Source organism: Narcine bancroftii, chromosome 4 (assembly GCF_036971445.1).
Source record: "Narcine bancroftii isolate sNarBan1 chromosome 4, sNarBan1.hap1, whole genome shotgun sequence".
Lineage (NCBI taxonomy): Eukaryota > Metazoa > Chordata > Chondrichthyes > Torpediniformes > Narcinidae > Narcine > Narcine bancroftii.
Window position 1 is genome coordinate 266,760,953 of NC_091472.1, and position 17,669 is coordinate 266,778,621.

The 17,669-nt window shown below is 36.7% G+C and overlaps 1 protein-coding gene across 3 annotated transcripts in view; it reads right to left on the bottom strand.

Moving 5' to 3' along the window:
• The window catches only part of LOC138761938 (protein mono-ADP-ribosyltransferase PARP14-like), an 84,450-nt gene that overhangs the window by 14,589 nt on the left and 52,192 nt on the right, over nt 1-17,669 (bottom strand). For 2 of the 3 annotated variants that reach the window (XM_069934947.1, XM_069934946.1), the window contains exons 18-22: nt 11,006-11,182; nt 6,719-6,882; nt 3,902-4,025; nt 3,315-3,377; nt 1,596-1,772 (exon numbers count right to left, since the gene is read on the bottom strand). In XM_069934947.1, coding sequence (XP_069791048.1) covers nt 1,596-1,772; nt 3,315-3,377; nt 3,902-4,025; nt 6,719-6,882; nt 11,006-11,182 — 705 coding nt within the window. The remainder of the gene's footprint in view (nt 1-1,595; nt 1,773-3,314; nt 3,378-3,901; nt 4,026-6,718; nt 6,883-11,005; nt 11,183-17,669) is intronic. The other variant, XM_069934948.1, reaches the window with a different exon arrangement.

Here is a 17,669-nt window from a genome sequence, read left to right on the forward strand (position 1 = left end):
ATGTGGTGTCCCAGTTTGACAGTCAGGAAGTTTAAACTCAAGTCATTAGGCAAGTCTGGAATCAGACTCTGGTATTAGTAATGGTGATCATGGAATTGTTGTACTATTGTAAAAAATCTCCTTTGGTCTGCTAATTTCCTCTAAGGAAGAGAATTTTCCTCCTTTACCCAATCATTATTAAAGTTGCCTCCAATTCCAACAGTTGACTATTATCTGCTCACTTAAATCATGGACAGTTAGGGATGGATAATGAACACTGGCATTCACATCTTGAGAAAAAAAAATCATTGGACTTTTGATCTTAAAATAACTTATTATCGTTGTGACCAAAGTTTTATAAGTGATGAGGAAAAATGGAAAGCAATTTAAAAAGAGACTAAATAAAAATTATTGAAGTTTAGGTTGAATGCATGATCCAAGAAATCAATGGAATGAAACAACCTGCTGACAGGATTAATTAACACAATTAACACAACCAAGTGGAATGAACTTCCAAGTGTGAGTTTTAGAAAATCCACAAAGCTTTTCCTTAATTCTTATATTCTTAAATATGGTCTGTATTTAGAAATAGTTTTTATTTTCTCATTAAACCTTCATAATTTTAAACATCTATTATGCTTTAAACAAAACTATTTGATGAGCTAGTGAAGCAACTTATAGAATAATGTGGAATAACATTGGAGAAGCCTGAAATACTGGCTGTGAGCAGGATATTGTCAGGTTGTTGCTGACCAATCTAGGACATAGATCCCAACCTTGGCACTAGTACGGAAGACTTTGTAGGGTTGACTGTTCTATGTTAAACTGTGCAGGTTTCAATACTTGGTTTGTTCACACTTGAATTTGTAATCTATCTATTCTTTTGTTCTTTTCAGCTGTTTAATGGTTGAGAGGTCGTCTTGGCCTCTTTGGGGAGTAATCATGATGTTATTGTGTAACTGGAGAAACAGAGGCTCAGTCTGGGAATAAATGGCAAGGAGCCTATCTTAAAGAACACTTCTAAACCAGATAGCTTCTGCGGATATTAGAAATCCTCGTGGTCACTTCTGAGAGCAAGTGAATCCTTTCTAATTTCAGATGTTATTTTGATTTTGATTTGAAAATGACAATTTTCAAAGGCCTATGCTTCAACATTGAATTTGAAATACACACACACACACAAAACTGGGGAAAGATAAGACTATAGCTTAAGAGTAAGAAATAGAATTAGTGGTTTAAATTAAACACTTTCTGGTTAATTGTCTATTACTTGTGTTACGCACGGTTCGTAACAACCTCCAGATTCAAGAACAGTTTTTACCTGACAGCTATCAGGATTTTGAACCTCCCTTTAATACTCAACCCTAACTATAAACTACCGCAGGACCACCAAAAGAACTGTCTGCACAACTGAAACTTTTTTTTCTTGTTTAACTGCAACTGTGAATGCGTATCTACACTTTGTAGTTATTTATCTTTTTTTGCCTTGCATTTGTAGTAATTTCAATTTTTACTTTCGTAGTTGGTGTATCTGCAGCAAGAATTTCAGTGCATCTATTGTACTGATGCATATGACAATAAATGCACATTAAGCATTAAAAATTAATAAAACCAACCTGTTCCAATTGCTGGAAATGACACGGAATTTATTTGTAATCTTTCACATTCATTTAGAACTTTGCGAATACTTCCTTTAATGTCTTTTGTTTCTGTCCAGTCAATCAAATGTAATACATATTTCCCATGAAGTTTTCCTGCCCCTGTGGTCACCACACTATTCAGACTTTGGACTCCTATGGCAGAAAAAATGTTTTACTGAATGAAAACTGTTTCATTGTCATCAATTCAGTAACATGCTTGTAACATTTAATGAACCTTATTTTATCTTTCCTAAAGTCAATGGGTATTTCTCAGAATGATGTGGCATCCATGTAGAGAGAAAATAGGTTTGTGATAGAAGAAATCTATTTCGATAATGCTTTGAGAACAACCATAATGTCCATTCCATCTTAGCTTTATTTCCATTTTTGCAGAGTTGTGCCCTCATTGCAATATCAACAACCTTTTCCATTTACAGTAAATTTTTCAATGGAGATTTTTTTTTAAAATGATCAGTCCAAATGGATCTTTTATTTTTTTTAATTGCAAGTTGTTTTATAAAAAGGTATAGAATTATTTTCTCTGCTCCCGAAATTTCTATATCATCCCCAGAAGTAATCCTTACAAGATGGAAAGAGAAATCCCTTGCTTTTTGGTTACAACAATGTGATGAGAAAAGTAATTTTTAAAAACCTGATAATTAAATGTGATACTGTCCCATCATCACAATTCTGTAAATTAGGTGTGGGTCCTTCTCTGGGTATGCTGAACATTATACTCTGTATACCAGGCCTTGGATTGATGTACATCCTGTTCAGTGAAACAGGCCTTAACGAGAAAGTCTTAACTGTAGTGACTATTTTTCTTTATAATTATTTGAAGGATATCAGAATGTTGTTGTTGTCTATGACTCACTCAAACAAATCTGTACTAAAGTTGAGTTTTCCAGAGTTTATTAAACATTGTTAATGTTATTATAAGTGGCTATACATTGTTACAAGCCATTAAACAATGTTACATAGTGCTAAAATTTTGTTAGTCAATAAAATTGTTGGATCATTCTAATTCCTTACTATTTCATAGAACAAAGGAAACTAAACTAGCACATGTAATCTCTAACAAGCCGTTAAGACCTTCGCTCAAAGAAGTTGCTAGGATACACATCCAAAGCGTATGTAAGCAACATCTTGAAAGATGCATACAGAATTTTCTTACAAGAAATACATTTTAACCCTTACATTAACTAAGGAAGTAAATTTGATCAAAACATCTTCCTGGGACAAGATGGAAGCCTCAAACTCCCAGAAGCAACTGATACAAGGCTAAAAGCAGGCCTCAACATTCTATTCAAGGCCTGCTTGATCAAATTTGCTTCTTTTCTCTCCATTAACAACTGATGTTCCTTACTGCTGGTGTTGTCCTGATTCAAGTAACGTGCATGTTGACTACCTACCAAATTCAATCAACCTGATAATTTTCAGGCTGAGGCCTACCCACAATTGGCCACCACCAATCAATCACCATCCTTGCTTGGTCATCCTTTTTTTCACCTTCAATGCATCATCTATTCAATTGCCCTGTGATATCCAACATGGCGGATTAACATCTGTTTTAAATCTGGAAGCAATGCTATGGACATGATTTTCAGCTCGCTGGGTGCTAATCCTACTTTTTCACAACAATATATGGTTCACTGATCGTACATTTACTGCATGAGGACAGAGAAGTCAACTCACCCATTTGCTCACATTCATCCACTAATGGTTTTCCGCCTGCTATCAGAATAGCTTGAGAAATGCCTGCAATATAAACAAGTTAATGAATAGCTATTTTATGATTATATATAGTGTATTAATCTTCAATTGTGATAGCAACTATATTCTCCAATTCTTTCTCTTGTCCAGAAATAAAAAAAATGATCAGGAATTCCAAGCATCTCTTTCCACCTACTGCCTTTGTCTAATCTCTCCCTCTCACTTACATACATAGTAAAAATCCCTGTTATCTGGAATTCAAGCCACTAGCAACCTCAAGCAACCAGCAAGAGTCATGGAAAATAAATAGGTAAAGATACGGAAGTTTAACATTTGATTTTAAAATAATTTGTTTAGGGATGTGACATTGCTGCCAATACCAGCTCCTTGAGAAAGAGGGAGTGGGCCATATTCTTGGACTACTGCAGTACTGGTGATGTTATCCCTGCAGTACTTTTGGGTATACAGTTTCAGAATTTAGATCCTGTGATAAAATATTTTCAAGTCATTTGTTTTTATTTTAAAAAATGTATGAAAAGAGCATATAGAAAAAAAATATTGCCACTCACCGGTATCTAAGTCAAGGTTGACATTTGTACTGTTTACAATTGCATCAGTCCTTTCATCTACAATATCACCAAAAGTGGCCAACACTTCCACATTGCCAATGTTTATTCTTATTATTTTCATTTTCTAAAGGAAAAATGGTGAAGATAAACAATGCTTCAACAGTTTAAATACATGCCATATGATTTCTAAGCAGAAAACAGGAATCTTGCAATGTAGGGGGCAGGTATTCAATCAGTTCTTCCACGTTCAGTTATAAAAACATAGAATCTGATTCTGTGTGTCAGCCACCAAAGTGAGGAATTGTTGCTCATTCTAACAGCCAGGGTTGTTAGTCACTTATTTCCTGACCAATGCAATAATTAAAATGAGGTGGTCTAATATTGTTCCGAATACTAAGGAAAGGTAATTAAGGAAAAGAACTAAACAGGATTTACAAAAGTACTGTATACATTATTTGTTTCAACATTTGCTCCAATTATTCAATAGGCAAATAATTAGTTTGAAAATATATTATTGTAAAGTAAAAATGCAGTTAATCATTTCTGCACAAGTCACTCTGCAACTGGAATTTCTCTTTTAAATATAGTAAGGTGAGGATGGGGAATTGGCTGTGGCAAAAATAGGTTTGGAGGAGGCAGTCAGGGAGGTAGTTGGGGGAATAATCAAAGTTTGGGTTGTGAAGAGTGGAGAATGGAATAGGGCTCAGGGTGGTAAATGGGTAAGCTTCAAAGGGATCAGTTGATCTGTTATTCAGGAAGAGAATTATGGAGCTTGATGTTACTGGCAAAGGAGATTATGGGAGTAATCCCAAGGGAAATTTTTAAAAGAGAAACTTTCCTAGAAGATGATGTCTTGGATTTCTTTTCAGCAGACCAATCAAGGTTGAGCCTCCTTTAATACTGAAGCACTCCTCACTCCTCTCACTTTAGTTTATGGATGCCCAACACCCTTAAGCTTATTTACCACAAACAATTTTGTGCGTGTTAAAAATTGAATTGCATGTCATTTCACATCAATGTTCACACATCATCTATCTCAATGTGTGAGTATCACAAGTACACTTTAGAACAAAGTGAAGAAATGCCCCACATTCAATCTCTGTGATGGATGATGATTCAAAATGAGCTTTTGGACAAAATGTAATTGTTTCATGTAATAGAACATTTGCAGTATGTCAGAACTTCTTAGCTAGAGTCTTCAGAGCAGGCTCCAGTTACTCAGGCTTGATTCTGACTCCCAGTGTGATCTATTTGGATTTGGCATGCCCTCCCTGTTACAAAAGGGTTTCCTCTGGGCACTCAAATTGCCTACCAAATCCTGGAAACAAATAGGTATGGTACATTGTAAATTGCTTCTAGTATGTGGGTGGGTGGGTTGTTGAATGTAAGGGTCATGAATGGGAATGTGGAGAGAATAAAACAGGATTAGCAGGTAGATAGGGTGGTCAGAAAGGCTTCTGGCACATTAGCCTTCATTAGTTAGTGTATTGAGTATTGAAATTTGGAGGTCATGTGGCAGTTAGAGAAGATGTTGGAAAAGATTGGCTGAATGCAGAGTATCTTTTACCCAGTGTAGATGAATCAGCAACCAGATGACATAGGTTTAAGGAGATGGAGGGGGGGGGACATTTTATGGAAACCGGAGGGGTTACTTTTAAAAAAAAATATACATGGAGTGTGCTAAGTGTATGGGATGGACTGCCTGAGTAGATGATTGAGGTACGCACTATTGCAATCACTGGCATCACTAGCAGGGTGCGGACCACACCGGGTGACACCATCAGAGGGGGTGACACCAAAATGACTCTCTCTAAAATTTTTGTGCAGTGTTTCAGCAGAAATTTATTATTTTTTAGAAAACTATCCTTGTCGTTAGTTATAACAACAAAAACACTTTTCATAAACCCAGCTTACATGTTTCAATATATTTACAAGGCTAAAACTTTTTGAACCTTCTAATTTGCTCCTGTCAGAGCTGTCATTATTACCCAATTACAATGATGCTTGGAATCATTTGGTTTTGTTTGCACACGCTACAAACACACACTGTTGTTTTCATTTTGCAGCTGGTGTTTTACAGTTGCTGCTTTTGACAAATGTTCTGGTGTTTTAGCTGGTGGTGATTAGTATTTGTGAACCTACATCAATAACTTTTTATATATGGGAATTACGATTTAGGAATAACATCAGTACAAAAAACATTAAGGATTCTGTATGGTCTGGTATGGGAGGGTGTCCATGGGGTTGGGGGGGGGGGGAGGGTGTGGGTGATGACATGAGTTACCACACTGGGTGACACCAACCCTAGTGACGCCACTGATTGCAATGTTTAAGAAAAGAATTGGGCAGATATGAAGGGTTTAGAGGGATATGGGCCAAATGCAGGCAGGTGGGACTAATGTGCGTGGGACATTTTGGACAGCGTGGGCAAGTGGTATGACTTTCATGAAGAATATGTCCAAAAATACTCAATAATTAGCAAGGTCTCAGTGGGCCAGAGAGCAATCTTGGCAATCTACAATGAGGACCCTGGAACAGTGGACATCCTAGGTTTCCTTGAAAGGTCTGGAGGAACTGAGCCCCCTGTCCTATAATGAGTTTTGCTGACGCTCCTGCTCCTACAACTGCTTCTATGTCTTCAAGCTGGTTCTTCCAAACAAGCTTCACCTTAAAATTACAGACAAAGAGTACACTAATAGCACATCAGAAAAGGACAAGAAAGAGAAGTGGACACTTCCTACACTTCATTCTAAATGCCGGCTAGCTTTTTTGACGCATGGTTATCATAAAAATGGAGTCAACTTTAATTATTCTTACCTCCTGTGAATTTTGCAAGACTTCATTAAAAACTTTGTACACACTTTCCTCAAAGACAACAAGGTAAATGAATCTAATAGTTGATGACTGGTTTCGTTTTAAATGGTTTTCAAATCCAATCAGCATGTTTACAGCAGAATCCAATGGCTTGATTTTTCCTCTACCTACAGAGAGGACCATATCAATGATAAATATCTAACTGCAGCCTTATTATGACAAGTTAAATTCATTTGAATTTTGAGCTGCATATGCTATCACATTGTACAATGTTTTAATTCTCTACATCATGAAATCTTACCAAAACACACTCTTGAAATTGGCATGTTCTATTATCTGATAATAAACCTGAACTTGTATCCAGTATTTTGTGTGCACTTAATACTTACAATGGCATACGTAGTAAAGGTGCTGCTTCACAACTCCTTTAAATATAATCTCCAATGATGTGTGTTTTCCCTAGATTTCTAGGGAGAGGCGTATAGACCAAGTAATTGCAATAGGCATTTTCCGCTGAGGTTAGGTGAGATACAAAGCAGAAGTTAAAGGTGGATGGTGAAAAGTTTTGGGGGAATGTCTTCACACAGAGAGTGCTGAGAATGTTGGAATGAGCTGCCAACTTAAGTGGTGAATGCCGGCTCAATTTTAACACAACAAAATTTTAGACAGGCACATGAATGAGAGGGAATGGAGGTTTATGGACAGGGTGCAGGTCAGTGGAACTGAGCAGAATAAAAGTTCAGCACAGACTAGAAGTGCCTAAGGGTCTGTTTCCTGTAAATGAAGAAGTTGGCTAAACTGTAGGTAGAGCTTGGGGCGAGTATAGTGTAGTCGGACTTTGCAACATGATGGGAAAACAGCAGGAGGAATAAATTAACAAAAAGCTGACACACAAAATATGTCTGAAATCAACGAAGATCGCAGCAGCATCTGAAAGAATAGAGCATTTGTTGATATGCACCTGCTCTGATTACCCCCCGAGACTTTGCATATGTGAGAAACTAGCTACTAGTATTGATAAGCTGCGGTCTTATGATTGGTAAAATATTATACGGTAAGCGTACTAACAGAGATACTTTATATATGCGAGGAACTAACTATTGGATATTAAAAGAAGAGGTCCTTAAATGATTGGTGTAACATTATACAGTATGCTATGGATCAGGATAAAAGAGAATGTATTGTAGCTGTTCAGGGGGAACATTTATCACTGACTCCTGAATAGGATTTCAGTAGTAGCAGTGAGTAAAAGTGACCCAATTTGCAGAATAATGAATGATCCATCCACGACTTTGGTTGAAGTCAGTCATTTCGTGTGAGCACCCGACAGACCCGGAACTCGCATTATGTGCTATGATTCTGGGTTTCTCCCAGGTGCTTTGATTCCATCTTCCATCCCACCCTGCCCAATATCCCAAAGCTGTGTAAAATGGTAGGTTAATTTATTATTGCAAATTTATCCTAGTGGTACAGGTGAATGATGGATCTCTGGGGGATTAGTGTAAATGGGTGCTTGATGGTTGGGATAAACTCAGTGGGTTGGAGAACCCATTTCCATGATGTACAACCATGATTCTCTGACCGTCGCTTTGTTTGAGTGCACAAGGGATGGAATCGCTGACAAAATACATACACTTTGTATGATGATGCATTACTACATTACTCCTGTAAGATCTTGAACTGCAGGTACCTTTAGACAGATTTATGGATAGGGCTTTGAACAATATGCACCAAATGGCATGCCATTTCGTCAGTATGAGATGGGGTGAGAAGTCTGTTCAGAACACTTGTCTTTACGTGGTGAAAATTTCCAGGCTAACAAGTTTAGCTTTGCAACTATCAATTTAATTTTTAGCACAGAAGACACAAAAGAACTACAAACTTTTGAAACTCTCCAATATGTTACTAATAGTTTTGTCATTCTGGTTGGTTCTGTCTGTGGTGGAACACTGTAATACAGTCATTGTATTGGTTGGCCCACCTCTGATACTGTAACTCCTTCCCCTCAGGATTCCTACTGAAGGTGGTACCACCCAATCCCCTCCCTCAGAACTGCCTTGGAATTGGCCAACAGCATGCAAGATGTGCCTGTAAGTTTATAGTGATTAAAGCCTATTAATCTCAACTTCTGGTCTGTCAGGTCCAATTAATTGCGCCACACTGTCAATTAAGGCTTGTGTAAGATCTTATCCGGGTAATGTGACACATCTCATGTTTGTTTATTACTGAGCCCTGAGCAAAAAAAAATACCAGATAAAGAGCAGATATGAGCAGTGCTAAACTCTTGACTGCATATCAGATTACAAAGCACTGGGATTTTTGGTGCAACACAGTTTTTTTACCCCCTGATTTTTTATGCTCAGGATTCATGTATGGAGGACTCCAGATACGTAACAACGTACAACCCATGAATGGACATCTGTTTGGAATTGTTTTCTATATGTGCTTGGTTGCATACCATTACTGAAACTGGAAAACAAGAGCAGAAATAGACTTTTGACCTTTTCTGGCCAACTCCAACACTCAAGCCAATCATAGCTGAACATCCTCACAGCATCTGCTGTGAATATCCAATATTATATTCCTGCCTTATTCCCACACCTTTATATCCATTCAGCATAAAGAAATATATCTACCGCCTCTTCAAACATATTTAATGAATTAATCACTCAATTCTGTAGTAGATATTTCCTTTTATGCATCAGCCTCTGAGTAAGTCCTCCTAAACTTGACTCTGAAGGACAACCATTTCTGCTATAATTCTGGACTCCCCAACAATTGGGAATATCCTCCTTTTATCTTATAGGCCTGTTAAAAATTTATGGGTTTCTGCAGGGGCATAATCAGGTTCTAAAGTTAGGGGGAGCAAGCACATAAAAAAGGCACCACGACATATACCAAATGGTGATTCAGTGGTTGATTGGCGGCCTGCACAGTTTTATTTGGCAGCAGCGTCTGTCCAGGGCTCAGGGAAAAGGCGCCACTTTAGAAAAATGTGCTCGGGTGGGGGGGGGGGGGGGGAGAGCAGTAGCTACTCTTATTCTCCTAAACTCAAGTGAATATTGATTTAACCAACCCAATCTCTCCTAATGCATCAATCCTGCTAATTAAGAATCAGTCAAAGAAACCTTTGTCACATTCCTTCTATGGCAAGGATAGTTTCACTCAGAGGAGTAAACCCAAACTGCACACAAATTTGCAGATGTACCCTTCTCTGCAGCAGTGAGACATTCTTTCTCCTGTACTCAAATTCTTGTTTTCATAATTATGTTTCAGAAGGACATCTCGGTCATGTTTCCAAATCAATCAACATTCAGAGAATAATATTCTTGTATACACATTAACCTGCACTAATCATGTACTTTCTCATTCATCCAACTTATCTGAATTTCATGATGGTCCCTGCATACCTTCCTCATAATTCACATTCTCACTGGTTTTCTGTCAATTGCAAACTTGGCAATGCTACAACGACAAACTAATCCTACAGAAGCATACCCTCACAATGCTTGCTAAGCCTCTTTTAGCATTACAGAAAGTAAACCTGCCTACGCATTTTCAATCTACAAAGTCTGGAGCTGAAAACCAAACTCAAGCAGGTAAATTACATGTTTACCTGGCATTTTTTGGTTCAACATACGTTTACCACAACAAGTGACCAACATCTGACCACCAGGATTTCTGCTCTCCCCATCCCATCCAGCTACCAATCTGCCAACCCCTTCACCCACCTAAATAGTTTAATGTATCTAAATATGTAGAATTCAATGTCTTATCAAACACATTTTATCCAAATAGAATCTACATAACACCGGCCGATCTTCTTTTGATTTCCACTTTAACTTCCTATGGATGCTCATTTAGCTGCTGTGGATAATAGACGTCAGCATCTTTGAGTGGTGATGCGAAATTTGCCCTGATCCTTGCTTCTGACTATATTGGGAGCAATGCCTTCTATAAATGGGTACATGTTGAATCAGTGATGAATTACACCTAACTGTGACATTAGTAAAGTTGAATATGCACATTGTGATGGTTGATATGTCTGACCTTTCATGAACATTTGTAGAAGGTGCTGAAGGACATTGTCCAAATGAAGGTAGATAAGATAAATGCTGGTATCGATAAGCTCAATGTTCAGCAGGGACATGGTAAGCCAGCACGAGAAATGTATGGCATGGAGGCTTACATGGAATGGCACCCTGTAAGCATTAACGTCCTTGAGAAAAGAAAGAAATAAAGAAGAAAAAATAGCAGGAAGAGATTATTCACTGTCTTGATTGGACTTACCCGTTCCCAGAGTAGGGAAAGATATCGTATTTATGTTTTTCTTTTCACATTCTTCTAACACTTTTTCTACCGAGGGTGTAATCAATGCTGGATCTGTTTGACCAACCATGTGTATGATGTAATTGCAGGGAAGTTGTCCACTTCCAGTGACTACGACACCATTGCTAGGCTGAGAACCTAAGGAAATTATAGGCACAAATAGAAGTTATATTTAATTTCTCCATAGATTAGAGAATTATCTTTAATGGCAGCAATGCATTTACAATTTCAGCCAAAGAAAATAATGGCAAGATCAAGAAAGTAAACTGTGTTGAGTCAGTCAAATATATGCAAATTGGAAAGCATTATCGGTAGATTGGTAAATGCAAGATATAAACATCGCTGCACAGAATGGAGAAGGTTAGAAGTTCTCCCAGTGAATATGGCAGGAAACAACAGTGGCTTAAGAGTCTATGACTAGTTTTATAAAATAATCCTCCATTTACTGCCAACATCCTGTGTAAGTTGTTCTCTTCTGAGTTAACTACAAAGGAGGTGGCACAGTGGAGGGAACACGTTCTCCTGGATTTGATTCACTGAAGCCTGTCTGCATATCACATCACTTCAATAGCTTTCTCCTGTAAGAGAAAGTGACATCTAACAGGCTGTTGGCTCAACAAATTGGAGGAGAACACACTAGGCTCCCCAGACTAAAGAAGGTGGTCTTCATTATTATTAGAATTGGCAGTCTGTTAGTGGGTTTTGGCAGCTGTAGTTTGACAAAAGCCAGTGCAGTGTAATTTACAGTGCTAAAAGGTTGCAGCTATGAATTAGGTCAGAGAGATAAGCAAAGTAATTTCCTGGATTTTCAGAATGAGAGCTGGACACAGATGTAGATATAAAAAAATGAGTATACATGAGAAGACTGCAGTATGACCAGCATGTCAATTAGCATGCAAAATAGGGGTCTAGGGAAACTCATTTTCACTTTCTGGCAAGATCTAACCTAGAATTCAGGGTTATCCTTTCCAATATAGAAACGATGGAAATTTCATTCACGCTTCCAGATTACAATTGCTGATGTGGCAAAGTCTTATTTTTGCTAAGGCTCAGCCAGAGGCCATCTAACATCTTTGTGCCTAAGGAGTTACAGTAACTTAAATTTCTTAGCAGTATATTCATGAAGGTTTCTTATTGATACTATTATGGAATGGGTTAATAAAATTATGATAAAATATATCTTAAAAGGGGTAAGATTGAGAGGTTTAGTTGTTAGATCACATTTCACAAACAAACATCTTAAATGCCATGCAGGAATGAACTTCAAGACTCCAATTAGCTTTGCTGAGACAATAGGCCATTTCATGCCAGGCTTCCAGCTACAAGAACTGATCTAAAACTTATCTTTCAGACAGCAGCCCTAAAAGGCTGCTCCAGCATCCCATCCATATCCAGAGGCGCCTCGTAGTGCCCTCCGGAACTGATGGAGGTGGGGTGACTGGTGCCGGAGCACCACCCATCATAAATACGTGGCAGAGCAATGACTGTCTTCCCTATTAATTGCTCACGCACCTGGAACCACTCTGTGTTTCCCAGAACAGTTGTGGGTAGGGAAGACGGCCATTACTTCAGCAGCAGGTAGTGTTGAAGACTGCAAGCTTGCAGACCTGCTGCAAAACTCCATTTCAAGATAGGTTTTGATTTCTGAGTTCAGCCTATACTAACTCTCTGTTGTCGATTGCAGAGACTGTGGCTAGTTAATGTGTTTCTTCTGAAATAAGGGAAAAAGAAGAACTCATCATGGTAATCTGGAAGAAGAGGTTATCTTTTGGAAAAACCCAAGAGGGGGCAAGTTTCTTCGGCAAGACACTTCAGTGGCTGATTGAAGGAGATCAGTGTTTGTGTGTTCAACGAATATCTCTGAAACCAACAAAGACCATCCTGAGTTGTAATAATTTGTTAAAGCTGGTGAAGATAATAAATGTTTTATTCTGTGCACAGTATGGAATATGGAAGGTTGCCTGATACCAGTTAACTTGAAGTGAAAAGTGAATGATTGGACAGTGAAAAAGGCTTTCCTGAACAAACATTACATGCACACATGCTTGGAATTAGAAGAGGGTTAAGTTAAGTTAATAGTAATAGGTTAAATATTGATCCTATTATTATGTATTAAGAAAATAAAACTATTTTTGTTTAAGTAGTCATTGTCTTAATATGTCGCTGCTGGTTTTTGAGTCTTTTAGGCTCATAATAAATGGGGGAGCATCCATTACGATTTGAAATATTTGGAGTTTTGGAATTAAAACATTTGGAGTTTTGGGATCTTAAACTTTTGGAGTTTTTGTGATTTATTAGTAAATAGTTTTTCCAAGCTAATTTAAAAGATTTATTGTGCGTGTGAATAAACAGGAGCAATGGGTTTCGATAAACATTTGGAACACCAATCGGTGTTGACTTAAAAGTGGAAACTTGGTTGGATTCTGCAGAATTTGCAGATGAGAATGTTCTAAACCCCAAAACTAAATGTGGGCCAAGTGAAACTTTCCAAACTTAGTCAGATTCTGTAAAAACAAAAGAGATGAGTTTGATTTGAAAACAAAGCTTATGGGTGTGCCAAGTGAAATTGTCCAAATGGATATTAAAAAGCTTTTGGAATCACGAAACTTTTCAGATATGAAAAAGGCAAGAAAAGAGGAGTTGTTGCTTATTGCTAACGAATTGAAACTTATGGAGGTAAAAGTGTCGATGAAAAAAATAGTGACTCAGAAAATTATGACTGATGACTAAGTGTGTATTTTTGAAGAAAAAGAGAAAGCCATTTTTTGCGAGGACATCTCTTGAACAGCAGTTACAGCTGATAGAGATGGAGTTTAAAAAATATATATAAAATTGAAAAACAGCATTAGCCAGAGAGGGGAAATGTAGACTGGAACTGGAGGTAAAGGACATTTGAGGTGGAGGAAGCCAGGAAACAAAGGGAATTTGAGAGAGAAATTAAGAATTTGAAAAATTCAGTTATAATAATAGCTGGTTATGATGTGTTAAATCCAGTGCTTAAATTAAAGCCAAGTGAAACTTTTCAAACAGGACAAAATTCTGCTATATTTGCAGACAATTATCCAATGTGAAATTTGTGCCGAAAATATCTTTTCAAAAGGGTAACATGAAGTACCAAAATAAGGTAGAAAATGGGGTAAACCTTTTGGTTCATTTTGTAATTAATGTACGAAAGCTGGACGTGTGGTAGCTAATGGTTTCTTCTTGAAGAGAAAGAGAGAGCAGGAACCAGTAGCACCAAAAACTTGTATTACAAGAAATGGAAATATAAAGGAATTTGCTGGTAAAACTAGGAATTTTAATCTTTTGTGTCAGGAGATAATTACTACAGAAACAACCTTAAGTTTGAGGATGAAAGGGAATATTGGACAAACTGATTCAAAGTTTAAAAACTTTGCCAGTGGAGAAAGTTGTGGACAAATTGATTTAAGGAAAGCTTGTGAGATATACAGCAGCAGACAGAAAAAAGCAGGCTGCGAGATAAGACAAGAAATAAGTTGTCAGGTGCAAAAGCAAACAGATTGTGAGGTAAAAGAGATAAGCTGCGATGAATCACCTGTCACTTTAAATATTTCTTTGTTAAGTCAGAATTCTGATTCTGATTTTAAACTTGAAAGTAGTGAACAGTGACCATCAATTGGAACAAGGATTTGTCAGAATCCAGAGCAAAACTGATAGAAAAACAAAGTGAAGATGGTAATCTTGCTGAAGTTAGAGAGAAAGCACTCTCTGGTGAAGGAATTATGAAAGTGCGAGATCGATATTATTTTAATGAGGGTTTATTATGAAAAAGTATAGGTTACATGCTAATATGGCTAATGAAGAATGGTCAGTGGTTCACTAGGTTCCTAGAGCCAATAGAGATGAGATTTTGAACATGGTGGGTACAGGAAGATACCTACAAAATTTTATTGACCAAATTTAAGAAGATGTTTAAGACATTTTGTAAAACATGTCACACATGTCAAGTTGTGGGAAAATTTAATCAAGGTCCCACAGGGACATCTTTAAAACTTAATCAGTAGCAATTTTAAAACATATTCCTGTTTTTGGAGAACATTTTTCTAAAGTAATTGCGGACTGTGTTGGTCCAATGCCCAAAACAATAATTGGAAATTAGTATCTGTTGACCATTATATGTGCAGTTTTCAGTTTTACAGAAGTCATACCTCTCAGGAACAATAAAGTAAAAACTGTGCCCGGGGCTCTAAAACATTTTTTTCAGTTCGTTTGGCTTCCCTAAAGAAATAAAATCATATCAAGGAAAGAATTTTATGTCAGGTGTATTCCAACAGTTAATTTATAAATTGGGAGCTAAACAGACTGTATTGTCTGCATTTCATCCAGAATTTCAGGGAGCTTTGGAAAGGTTCCATTCAACTTTAAAAAACTGTGATGAGGAATTATTGTCAAGAAAATTAAAATAATTGGGATGAAAGTGTTTATTTAATTTTGTTTGAAATAAGGACATTGTTACTTGAGCATGAGGTTAAAGGATCATTAATGTTGTTAAAAGAACAGTGGGTTAATGAGGATGTGCAGTTGAATTTGTTGGATTATGTTTCAAAGTGTAATGATCATTGAGAAAAAATGTGCAAGGTAGCTGGGAAGAATTAATAAATGGCTCAAGACAAAATGAAAGTTTGGTACATCAAGAAATCTTGTGAGAAAAGTTTTAATCAAGGAGATAAAATGTTAATTCTGTTCTCAATAATTATGGTTTTTAGACTGCAGGCATGTAATGGCACAATCCCAAGGAATTTTGCTGCTACATGGCCTGTCATGTGCAGGAATTTTGATTCAATTCCTGAACTGCGATTTATCCTCCAAGATCCCTACAACTTTTTGGAGGAAGCCGGCCATGTAAATTGTAACGGAAAAATTTGTTGATGGTGTTAGGTCTGCTTTGTTCATGAATGAGTGAGTCAGACACCAGACTGAGTCGAAATCAAGGTTCTTTGTTCTTTATTACCGGATTGTAACACTTGCAACTAACAGTGTTAGTTGGAGAAGGCGCATTCTGCTGTTATCAGCAAGTGGTGTTTTTTTTATACCTCAGGATATGTACTTAGTAAATTATCATAACATTACATTGTCCAATGAATAAACTGTTGCTATCCTTCTCTGTTAGTCTGCTGCACATCATTCTTGTTAGTGCAAAGCTTATCTTGAGTGTACAAGGTCACATCTGCATTCTGTTACTCTTTAGTACTGGGTGACTCCTTCTCCGGTCCCATCTCATGATGTTTTTACCTTACAATGGTCATCCACTCTATTGCACATCCAACCACTATCAACACACATTTGTGACCATTCTTCCTCTGCCAATACAATATTTAAATCTTTTTCCCATTTCTCTTTAATTTTATACATATTTAATTTTTCAATTTTTTTTTCCTGTAACAATCTATACATATCAGAAATATAACCTTTTTCACTTTTATCTTCAATCAAGAATTCAAATTTCATTTCACTTAGCAAATTTATTTCCTTACCATAACACTTCTTCAAAAATTCTCGAAGTTGATAGTAAGCAAACAAAGAATTTGATGCAATCCCATATTTCTCCTGTAATCTATTAAATGAAGAAAACTTCCCTGCTTCAAAACAATCTATAACATTTACTATTCCTTTATTTTTCCAATCCTTTAAATAAAGACTATTCAATGAAAAAAGAATTAATTTATTCTGATATATTGGTGATTTTATTGAAATCATCCCTTTACGCCCTATAATTAAATTATGATTATACCAGATATTCATTATGTGTCGTAAAACTGGCAAATCCAATTCATGTAACAATAAAGGATTCCATTTATAAATAAAATGCTTAATGTTACCTTCCAAGATCTGATCCATCTCTATCCTCACCCACCTAGGAGGTTGTTCAGCATCAAATAGTCTATAAATAAATTTCAACTGAGCCGCTTCATAATAATTATAAAAACACGGTAATTGCAAGCCACCTAGTTCATAACTCCAAGTCAATTTTTGTAAAGAAACTCTTGATAATTTACCCTTCCATAGAAATAATCTAATTACCTTATTTATTTCCTTTAAAAACTTTTTTGATACCAAACATGGAATACATTGAAAAAAATATTGTACTCAAGGATAAATATTCATCTTTACACAATTCACTCTCCCAATTAACGTCAATGGTAAATCTTTCCATTTATCTAAATCAATTTTAATCTTGTTTAATAAAGGTACGTAATTTAAATTAAACAAATCTTTATAATTTTTATTTACAACTACTCCTAGCAACTAGCATTGTTTGACAATGTTGCTAAGATGCAATATAATCAGGGCAAACAACCATACAACTCATTTGTCAAGTTTTGTAAGTGGACATTTCCTTGCCTTTTATCTATACTTTTGAGTTTTATTGTTATTGCTCATTCCTCACAGGTCCAATGATCAGGGTGAACCTGAACTATGAAGCTTTCTATGTGAACTTTGCATAGAAAAGTGACTGAATATATTTCCTCTAGGTGCTCGGCTTTCATCCCACAACTCTATGATGTTTGAGTTCCAAGGTTCATAGGCTAATGTTAATTATTCATTTATTCAGGTGCCAGGAGAATCAGGGAAAGCTGATGTGGTAGACAAGATTACAGGGAAG